The sequence below is a fragment of the Cydia splendana genome, chromosome 5, assembly GCF_910591565.1.
Source record: "Cydia splendana chromosome 5, ilCydSple1.2, whole genome shotgun sequence".
Taxonomy (NCBI): domain Eukaryota; kingdom Metazoa; phylum Arthropoda; class Insecta; order Lepidoptera; family Tortricidae; genus Cydia; species Cydia splendana.
In genome coordinates this window covers 19,170,342-19,181,829 of record NC_085964.1, presented here as the reverse complement: position 1 = coordinate 19,181,829, position 11,488 = coordinate 19,170,342, and the positions used below count along the sequence as shown (strand labels likewise).

At 36.0% G+C, this 11,488-nt stretch overlaps 1 protein-coding gene across 1 annotated transcript in view; it reads left to right on the top strand.

The window, feature by feature from the left end:
- Positions 1–1,253: 1,253 nt before the first annotated feature.
- The window catches only part of LOC134791028 (carboxy-terminal domain RNA polymerase II polypeptide A small phosphatase 1), a 33,227-nt gene continuing 22,992 nt past the window's right edge, over positions 1,254–11,488 (top strand). Inside the window, exons 1-2 of the mRNA XM_063762077.1 lie at positions 1,254–1,473; positions 1,787–2,088. Of these exons, the coding sequence (XP_063618147.1) occupies positions 1,401–1,473; positions 1,787–2,088 (375 nt within the window). The 5' untranslated portion in view covers positions 1,254–1,400. The remainder of the gene's footprint in view (positions 1,474–1,786; positions 2,089–11,488) is intronic.

Here is an 11,488-nt window from a genome sequence, read left to right as displayed (position 1 = left end):
ACCACTTAAGACTGTAAGTCTGTACCTACATGGATTACAGCAATGCACATAGAAAATGTGCTAAATGCGGAGCAACGGCTGTTGAAGCAGCCAGAGTGAAATTTACAACTTTAGTGGGTTCAGAAGGAACCGAGTCATAACGCATCTGGAAAGCGTATTAATTAACCGTGAAGAAATGTATGAATACAAGTTGGAAATCTGTGTAAAATGCCGTATGTAAAGTGTAGTGTATCTGTGTGTAAAGTGTAATAGGTAGGCATGCCTAATGTTATTTGTATAAAAGGTACTGAAAACTTTGTGAATGCGCTTTATTAATGTCTATTTTTTTATTAAGTTGCCAGTTGCCAGTTTTCAGTGTATATTTTTATATGTAAAACATTTTTTAATAAATAATATATATAATGTTATAAACATAAACATGCCTTTTATTTAAATCAATTGATAATACCACAAACAAGGGGTAATATTTGCATCTTGCATATATTTCGTGATATGAAGATAACAAATATGTTTATCAACAGAATTACTACCTACCAATACCCGCCAGGCTAAACCGGTTGTCAACTTTAGTTCCATTGGTACACAAAGACGGCGCCACTAGTATAAACGTATAAACGGTTGGGGACATTTTTTTGTATGGAGTTACCGTTCTTCTCCTAGTGAGTATTATATTCTTTGCTGGGGGTCAATATTTTATTTTAATTATACGAGAATTTTACCATGATTTTACCCTAATTTAAAAAAAATATTGTACCTGGCAATGCTGTGCTATTTTTTTTTTGTTATACTTGTTTTGAATATAAGTTATATTAAGGAATCATAAAGAATTGTTTATAAATTTGTGGATAAAGAATAAAAAGATTTTCACTATAAAATATAATGTAAAATAAAAGAATTTCAGCATTTTCTTTTCGTTATGAAGAATTTTGAGGTTATGAGGTACGTTCAAAAACTTAATTTACACTATTTTTGTATCGTTTTATTGTTTCTAAAATTATATGAAATCATATTTTTAATACACTTATCATACAAATACTGTATATCTCTGTTTATTTTGCTTTGTGCATGGATGTATCAGCCGAATTTGTTCATTCCAAAATCCAAATTGCTGTAATACCTGTGTTCTGAACGTCACTTCACTATTTTTAGCAGTTGATCAAGGGTGGCAATATAGAAATAAAAGATAAACATTGTCGTTTCATTCTAATCAAGGTGAGATAAATGAATTAGAAAGAGACAAATACTAAAAGCCATTTTTATGTTGGTTGCACTTGAAGTTGGTATTTGCCAAGAGCCTGCCATTTTGTAAGATAGAAGGGAGATAAAAAATAGTTTTATGGTGTTAAAATTTTACAAAACCTTCGTTGCCATTTATATTAAGGCCCAAAACAAATGTTTAAATGGACGCATCGTCCATTATAACTCAGGTGTCTCGGGATGACGAGCAATTAAACAATTATGGATCCGACAGAGGTAAATCTAAACCGAATTACACCTGTTACTGGCATCAAATTAGAGCGTATAGTGTTACCTATGGTGGTTTATAAATATTAGTGAGTCGTGAGCGTTATTGAAACGGTGGTTTATTGTGTGTTACATTGTTGAAAGCGAGTCGTGCGTACAGGAGTAGAGGTAAACAATTAGGATGGGTGGACGCAATAACATTCTATGGAGCAACCTTGAAAGCTTGTCTTACCTTACAGCAGTCCCACATATAAAATTTAGTTGGGGCTTCCGCGTGTGCTAACGATGTTTAGAGTGAGTTGTAACGCGATGGTTGTTTTAGGGTCATCCCCTGGCGGGCAGCACAGTGAAGGTGATGGCACGCCAGTGTCGACTCCCCTGGGCAGTAAAAAGTCCGGGGGTGGCGGATTCCTGCGGTCGCTACTGTGCTGTTGGCGCGGTGGCCGCGGGAAGGGCCCCCCTGGCAATGGCACAAACAGTGTGGATGGCAGGGCTTCACCGCCCCTGCTCATCATGGCAGACCATGCTCCCCGACCACTGTTACCACCGATTAGACACCAGGATATGCATAAAAAGTGTATGGTGATAGACCTGGATGAGACGTTAGTGCACAGCTCTTTCAAGGTATGTTTACATGTTCTATATGCCTCTCTATATTTGCCTCTAGTTGGTTTAATTTTAATTTCTCTCTATTTAACGAAAACTCTATAACATCAAAAAGTGTCCGGTCCCTTGAGTGTCGCTATATAGAGTTTACACTGTAATTATTAGAATCTGATGTGATTGCTATTTGCAGCATTTGGACTAACTCATATTATCATAGTTTAATGTTGTTCTTCTATCAAGGATCCCTTTATAGATGGAGAGTGGCATAGACAAATCAACATATAAAATCTTAGCCTAAAAAATAATTATCTTTTTCATAAACATCACTAAAGACCAGCAAACCAAATAAAATTACCATAATATTATGATGACCTTATGTCACCTAATGATGTTTTAATGTACATATTTGTTATCATGTCAATCTCAGTCATATTTTGATGACCCAGTGTTCAAAACTATTGTAAGCATATGTTATCACAAGAATGTGAGCTATGTGGGTAAATCAAATTTTTCCTGTACTATGTTGACGTGATTTGCTCTTTAGGATAGCTGTTTATAACTGTGATTATTTAGATTCACCTAAAATAAGTGACAATCAGACGGAACATGAAAAAGAAAAAGTTTTTCAATGTATACATGTAGTTGTCTCCTTTGAATTTTAAATACAACATACCATTCCATGAAAGTAGTGGTCATTATGACAAACCTTAAAGGTATATTGGTTTTCCACTAATACCATGTTCATAATTCCCAATATGATTCCTTAATACATTAATTGCCACCCAGCCAAATAAGACGTCCGCGCCAGGCCACAACAATTTCGTCATATAAAGCAGTAGTATCAGTATCACGATCCCGACTATTGGGTTGTCTGGCCTGGGAAAGAAATCATAAAATACCTGACAGTCAGGTTTTCGGCACTGAATGTGTTTAATATTACTCCATCATTCAAAATTATATGAATACTAGCTCCTGCCCGCAATTTTGTCTGTATGGAATGATGATGTTCATTGTTAAAACTATCCTATGTGCTTCCCGGGCCTTAAAATATGTCCATATCAAATTTTATCTAAATCAGTTTCACAATTTAAGTATGAAGAGATAACAGACAGACAGATTACTTTCGCATTTATAATATTAAGTGTGGATTCTATTATTTGTTTATCTCTCTTCCACTTGTCCAAGCTCTGACTCATGCAACATCATTAAAGCAATCATGGCCAATTATCTCAAGAGATGATCCAGTGTTTTTTATGGTGGTTGATTATACAAGATTCCTTAATGACAACTGATGGCCACTTTATGAAGTGAGATTTAACATTGTTTGAAGCAGTGCCCTCTTCTCTTAGAGAATATCATATTATATTCCGTTAACTTCGAGGTACCTATGGTTAAGTATGATAAAGAAAACTAAATAGCATAGTGAATTTTCACAAAAAAAAAATTTAATGTGCATATGTTGCTATACATGTGGCTATGTATATCCTGTCCACACAGTGATTTCTTGTATGGTTTTTGAGTTGGTAATGCACTTGAAAGACTGCCACCAAAGTAGTACAAAAAAAAACCAACCTGCCTAATAGGAATTCATTCCATTCTTTGAAATTGATATGAGCTTGAGATGGCTCATCCTACTTGAGCTTAGTAGTTTGACATCTACATATATTATGCAATATCAGATTATACAATGTATATATTATCTTAAAAAGTAAACTTGACATCAAGTGCCACAATTGTTGTGTTATCTTTATAAATATATAAACGCGAGCGGCTTTGACGGTAGAAACAAATTAAATTATGCTCAAACAAAAGAGCGTAAAAAAATAACACTTTTGAATCGACAACATATATCCGCAAAATTCGTATTGTCGCGTATTTTGCATTTAAAAGTGAAAAAATTTCGACAAACAATACTAAAGGCTCAATTTGTTGGTTGACATTTGACAGCTATGCGTTGCGTTTAGAAACTGCAAACATGCTTACAAGTTAGGTTGGTCGTATTTTTTTTAATAAAAAGCAAGACGAATATTACTGTTTATTTGATGACTTTCCGGTATGTATAATGGTTATTATTTGCATTAACTTTCGTTTCATATGGATATGTATACCGGTATAATTATTACATAAATTTGTTTTTAAGCCAGAACGTGCGATAGTCTGTTACGGCTTTTAAGACGATAGCAACACTGCCTAGACGTCAACGACGGCTGTTATTCGAAAATACTTTATCCGGTACTCCAGACGTGATAAAAACCTGTTAAATAGTGTATTGTGTGTGTTAACAATAAAAAATAGTCACCGAACATAGTGCAAAGTGCAAACGCCATCGTAACGTAACGAGATTTGAACTTCAAAGCGTTCCATGGGTGTATTGTGTTTAGTATAAACATCGGTCTCTCAGTTGTATTTTAATATTTCAGAATGATTCCAAATATTCTTACATGTCAAGGCACTACTAGCTACCTGGAAATGCAAGTGAAAGCAACCTTGAAGCAGCTGTGATAAACTAATAAGTGAGCGAGATGAAAATGACGTTGTTCAAAGAAACTTTGAGTTAAGTGCCAGCTGACTGTAACACACTCTAATTAAGTACATTGCCAGTGTGAAACAGTGCAAAAAGCTACAGTGTATTGTGGACATATTTAATAACTGTGCTTTAGACTATGAATCAAATTTGAGGTGTATCGGTGAATTGGAAAGTCAACTGCATAAAGCTAATAAGTTATCTCCGGAGTCAATGTAAGTTGAATATAAGATTAAATATAATAAGATATATAGATAGTATATATGTCGCAGTCAAAAGTGTGAACTGGTCAAAAGAACTTTTAACCGACAAAAACAGGCAAAACTGCTTTTGACTGAGCATGTTGGTCAAAAGTAGTTATACCTGAAAATCATTGGTTAATAGTAATTGTGTTGTGACTGTTACTATCAGTCAAAAGTACTCGCAGAGATAGGTAGGTTAGGGTTATTTTTTTGCTACGCCCAAAAAACTAAACTGTTCCCAGAGATAGGTAGGTTAGGGTTATTTTTTTTTTGCTACGCCCTAAAAACGAAACTGCTGCCAGAAATAGGTATGATTTTCAGGTAAAACTACTTTTGACCAACATGCTCAGTCAAAGCAGTTTTGCCTGTTTTTGTCGGTTAAAAGTTCTTTGGCCAGTTCACACTTTTGACTGCAACAGGTTGGGCTGGACATATGGCAAGGGAAGGTAAAGATAAGTGGGATAGAGAGGAAGCGGAATGGTATCCTAGAGATGGAAAAAGGAGAGAAGGGAGACCAATAATGAGGTGGTCGGATGACATAAAGAAGCATGCGGGACCTAATTGGATAGGGACGGCAAGGGATAGAGAGCTGTGGAGAGAGCTGGGGGAGGCCTATGCCAAGAAGGCAGACTGAAATAATTATTAAAAAGCAATGACATAAAAATTATTTAATAAAGTTACTAAGGAAAAAATATTGAAACTAATTGATATAAATGAAATGTGAATTTATTTAAATGTAATATGTGCTGAAATTTAATTTTTTGGTCAATAAAGGCTATTCTATTCTATTCTATTCTAATTTGACAGGTGACAACAAAAAAAATATTAATTCCTGCTAAAATTTCACAGTCATAGTGAAGCATAGTACATAGTACCAAAACAAGGTTGATTTTTAGGGTTCTGTAGCCAAAGGGTAAAAACGGGACCCCTATTACGAGGACTCCAATATGTTATTAGATCAAAACAAATTATTTTCAGAAAATATTTAATTTAGGCTTAGGGATGGCGAGGCTCCATAAACCTTCAGTAAGTAGTGCATAAGTATCCTTGGAAAAATTCGACCTATGCCGCCGTGGGTGGCCCGGTGGCAGAATGGCACAGGCACCTGCTGCAATAGCAGAGGACGCTGCTTTGATTCCAGCCTAGGGCACTGGAGGCCTTGGTCACTTTTTAGGGTTGCGTACCCATAGGGTAAAAACGGGACCCTATTAAATATTAAGACTCTGCTGTCCGTCTGTCTGTCACCAGGCTGTATCTCAAGATCTCATGAACCGTGATAACTAGATTAACTAGACAGTTTCAATTTTCACAAATGATGTATTTCTATTGCCGCTATAACAACAAATACTAAAAACAAATTAAAGAAATATTTAAGCGGGGCCAATGCAATGCTAGGCTGGATATGACTGATGAAATGAGTAAATTTTTATTAATATGTTTTAATATGACATGTTGGTGGCAAACAAGCATACAAGGCTGTTAATGCCGATGGTAAGTGGGAGTTTAGACTAGACCTCTGCTTCTCCAAGGGACTCACATTGCTGACCGAGTAAATTTTTATTAATATGTTTTAATATGACATGTTGGTGGCAAACAAGCATACAAGGCTGTTAATGCCAATGGTAAGTGGGAGTTTAGACTAGACCTCTGCTTCTCCAAGGGACTCACATTGCTGACCGAGTAAATTTTTATTAATATGTTTTAATATGACATGTTGGTGGCAAACAAGCATACAAGGCTGTTAATGCCGATGGTAAGTGGGAGTTTAGACTAGACCTCTGCTTCTCCAAGGGACTCACATTGCTGACCGAGTAAATTTTTATTAATATGTTTTAACATGGCATGTTGGTGGCAAACAAGCATACAACTCATACAAGGCTGTTAATGCCGATGGTAAGTGGGAGTTTAGACTAGACCTCTGATTCTCCAAGGGACTCACATTGTTGACCGAGTAAATTTTTATTAATATGTTTTAATATGACATGTTGGTGGCAAACAAGAATACAAGGCTGTTAATGCCGATGGTAAGTGGGAGTTTAGATTAGACCTCTGCTTCTCCAAGGGACTCACATTGTTGACCGAGTAAATTTTTATTAATATGTTTTAATATGACATGTTGGTGGCAAACAAGAATACAAGGCTGTTAATGCCGATGGTAAGTGGGGGTTTAGACTAGACCTCTGCTTCTCCAAGGGACTCACATTGCTGACCGGTTACAAATCTATTACACTCATACTAGGGTTCCGTACCTGAAGGGTAACTAAAAAACGGGAACCTATTAGCGATTCCGACTCGCACTTGGCCGGTTTTTCTTAGTAGGTATATGACATTTATTTCAGTTTTACTTCATTGTCCGTCTGTCTGTCTGTCTGTCACCAGGCTGTATCTCATGAACCGTGATAGGCCTAGGCAGTTGAAATTTTCACAGATGATGTATTTCTGTTACCGCTATAACAACAAATACTAAAAAGTATGGAACCCTTCGTGCGCGAGCACTTGCCCGGTTTGACATTTCAGGCTCCGTCACACAGGCGCGTTTCGCGTGCGGCGCGTGAGCGGGGCGCGCCGCTTTTTCATATAAAACGCTCAGGCCCGGCTCTGAAATCGCGCCGGTGTGACGGAACCTTTATTTCAGTTTACTCCACTGTCCCTCTGTCACCAGGCTGTATCTCATGAACCGTGATAGCTAGACAGTTGAAATTTTCACACATGATGTATTTCTGTTGCCGCTATAACAACAAATATTAAAAAGTGTTCCGTTCTTGATGGGTGAGTCCGACTCGCACTTATTCAGTTTTTTTTTTGTAAACGAATTTAATATTAACGGATAGGCATTAATATTAAAGAATGAAATAGTAGTGATAATTTCCATACTTATACTTTAGTGCCATGAAGGGTAGGTACAAAAGGGTTCCCTCTTTTGAGATTGGAAAGTGGGCTAGGTTATAAATGCGGCCTTCACAGAACCGATCTGCGACCAGAAAAGTGGGTCAGGTTAGAACTGTGATCCTTACAGAACCGAACTGCTACCAGAAAAGCGGATTAGGTTTTTTTAATTACATATTTGTTTTTAGATATAATTATCGGAATAGTAAATTTTTCGAGTTATGATTGTATGTTACGGATTTAAAGTTTTCTGAGATGAGATAGGTTTGTAACCGCCTTGATGAAGGTATGAAGTCTAAAAGTAAATAATTACTTAATTCAAAATGAGTATTACCTATTACTATTATTTATTTTACCCGAGCGAAGCCGGGTTTTCATCTAGTAATACTTATAATATGGGATGTTACATAAAAAGGTGTCCGTTATTACTTTATCTACACCACATTCTGATAGCTTGTGGTAATTGTGGTAAGATATGATCAATCTTCTGACCACGTACAGCTGGAATAAATGTTGTTATGATTGTAACTCACAAGAGTAAAGTGTGTATGTATTCTAAATGAAACTCCGCAAATGCAAAAATGGTTTGATCATGTTGAGAAGAGTTAAATTCTTGGTCTTACCTACTATTAACGCGTTCTCGGACACTGTTGAAAGCCGGGCTAGCATATTTTATAAAAATGGTAAGAAAAAGACGGGTAGTCTATCTCGCCGCGAGATACTGTCGCGCCAATCATGTGCTAGGCCTAATAATTAATTTATATCCTACTGTCAGTCACCAAAAGTGTTAAACTTAAAGGTTTAAACCGTTTTATCCAGTTCTAATAAAGAAGAAAGTCCTATACTTACAGCAACACTTAACTGGGCAACAGTGGACCTGGATATCTCTGCTATAATTTTTAAATTGACAGTTACCAAATGTGGACCTAGGTATGTAGGTAAAATTTGACATTTAGTAACAGATTTTTTTTTAAAGCTTGAGCATTTTGAATAATTCTATGGTACTTGGTCTCTATAATTATTAATTTACTTTTATTTCTATCTAAAACAAAATAATTATAATATTGAACATAGATATCCATATTCCATCCACTGCCTTCATAGCCATACATAGCCATACATACCAGACATATTGTAGATAACATTAGTGATTCAACATACACTAATACAGGTGACTATTTACAATAACAAGCATAAGTGCCAGTGTGAGTTAGATAAACACAACCTAGGGTTACCATGTGAAAAATAAATATCCTGACAAAAAATCTGACCATCCTGATATCTGAAACGATCATTTCAAACGATGAGTCTGTCTATTAACTATAACACTCTTTTTTGCGAAGAAAACTTTTTGTAGGTACATTATTGGACCTAAAATGTGTCCGAGTGGCAATTAATCCATTCATGCTCTTTTCTGGTTTGCAAATACTACAGCATAACCTTTCCTTTCCTCTGCCCAACCTTAGCCAGATTCTAATGGTTAGTTGACGTTTCTAAAAGCCCTGACACTCGCCAATCCTGACAAAGAACCAAAAATCCTGACATGTCCGGGAAAATCCTGACGCACGGCAACCCTAACACTGCCTAACTTAAATACTAAATACTAACATAGTATAGTGTGGTATGATTGGTATGTTATTGTTTTCAATGTCTCCTATTTAAAATATACCTTAAAGCTAACAGACTAAAGTCCTAATACTATTTACGCGCATAAAATATTTAATCAATGATCACAGTGAATTCATTTGATGTTTTATCCTTATTCATGTCAGTTGGTTGTGTATTTTTGCCAAGTAAATACTGCTTGCTTGTTTGGATCATGGTTATTATTTCTGATATTTTAAAAATACAAAATCTGAGATATTATTTATACGTGCCATAGCAGATGATTACTTGGTAATCTTTGGAATGCCTATAGATATTTGTTTTGTATGCTGTCTATTTAATTACATTACGTATGCTGGAGCATGTTATAGGAAAGAGTTGTCTTTATTTTAATACCTCTAAGGTATAGGTAAACCAGAACTTTGGGAGTACTGTCAAGAGGGCGCTCGTTTTGAATTTTATATAGCAACAATTTGTATAGTGGGGACAATGGAAATTGGCAGATGATTTTTGTTTTATTCCGACAACTTTAATAAGTGCGAAGTTTGATGTTTGGATATTTCTTCGGTTTTTACGCTATAACATTCGTGAATTTTACGACGTATGACACATAAATCAAAATTATCCAAATCTATTTTCTTTTTTTGTTTTCTTTTTTTTAGGTTTGGTCGTTTAATTCCGCCCTTACGCCCTTCGCTAGCAATCCGTGATACCGATGCATGCGATACACCTAATACACAAATCAAATTATTACAAGACATCAACCAAATCGTGACGACCTGACTATAGTGACATTTGTCCATAAGTTTGAAACTTACCCGTCAATTCAGGTGGTAATTTTGTTGTGTTTTCTAATGGAAGAAATTTCTCTCACGCACGTTTTTTTTTTTTCAATAAATAACTATATACACCGTTTACAACTTTTTCTCTGTAAAATCTAAAACTTTCGGCATGATTATTGCAGTCTAATAATAATTCACACGAAACTAGACAAAGCAATGTTTACATTGTCAATATTGACAACTATCATAGAGGGTAGATGTTGTCTATTATTAAAGTTGTTGCCATTGCTAGAAATTAGTACCAACAAATTTCCGTAACATGGCGCACCCTCAATAGATCCTGGTTCACCTATACGAACCGAGCGCATATCACGCTTGTAAGGTGTCACAACTAGGGTTGCCAGATCGAAAGGCGCTATTATCGGAAAAAAAAAATTTTTTTTCGGGATTTTGGGACTTAAGTCGGGAAAAAATACATTCAAATTAAAGTACCTAATTGTATTAACAACAACGATATTTTATATTATTGGCACTGCGCTTGACGATAGTTCCGCACTTGAAATTATTGTTTTATAACGTGAAGCTGTTTTTCGGGACAATTTCCACTTTGTCGGGAATCGGGAACACATGCTAAAAATCGGGAGAATCCCGCCAAATCCCGACCATCTGGCAACCCTAGTCACAACTAGTGTTGGTAGGAATTCGAGTCTTTTGAATCTAAGTCAGAGAGGAACTCGCGTCTCTGCGCTCAAAATACTTCCAAGACTTTGAGCCCTTTATTGAGTCTTAAGCTCAACTTAAAAGTACTCGGATAAAGGCTTCTTCAAATATTTTGTAAGTTTTATCTGCATGAACACTAAGGAAAATAGGCGTTATTAAATAATGTGTAGGCACTCAACATAAATTTCATGTTGAAACAATGCGTTTTTAGGAAACTTTCGTCTTTCGTGCATAAGTTGAGAGTTCTCTTTAAAGGACTCAAGCCTTTACAAAAGGCTCGGGTCTCGATAATAACGAGTCGAGTCTAAAAGCAGAGGAATCAAAGGACTTAGTTTTAGCCAACATTGGTCACGTCACGATTTGTGTGCCACTGCCTGCCTGTATCACTGCCATCACAATAAATTACAATAGCAATGTTCATTGAGTGATATTATTAGCCTAACATTGTTTATGCAATGTGCCGTATATTTTACTAAGTAATTTACATTTAATTTTATTGTTAACCAAGGCAGTTCCTCATCGCGTCTGCGTATGGAAATATCATTACTGAAACTGTAGCGATGTCGTCTTCTGCGACGCTCTTATAGCAATACGGATAAAGTCTAAATTTGATAAATCCCTGAACTATGTATAGAAGTAAAATTCCTCGAGTTATAATA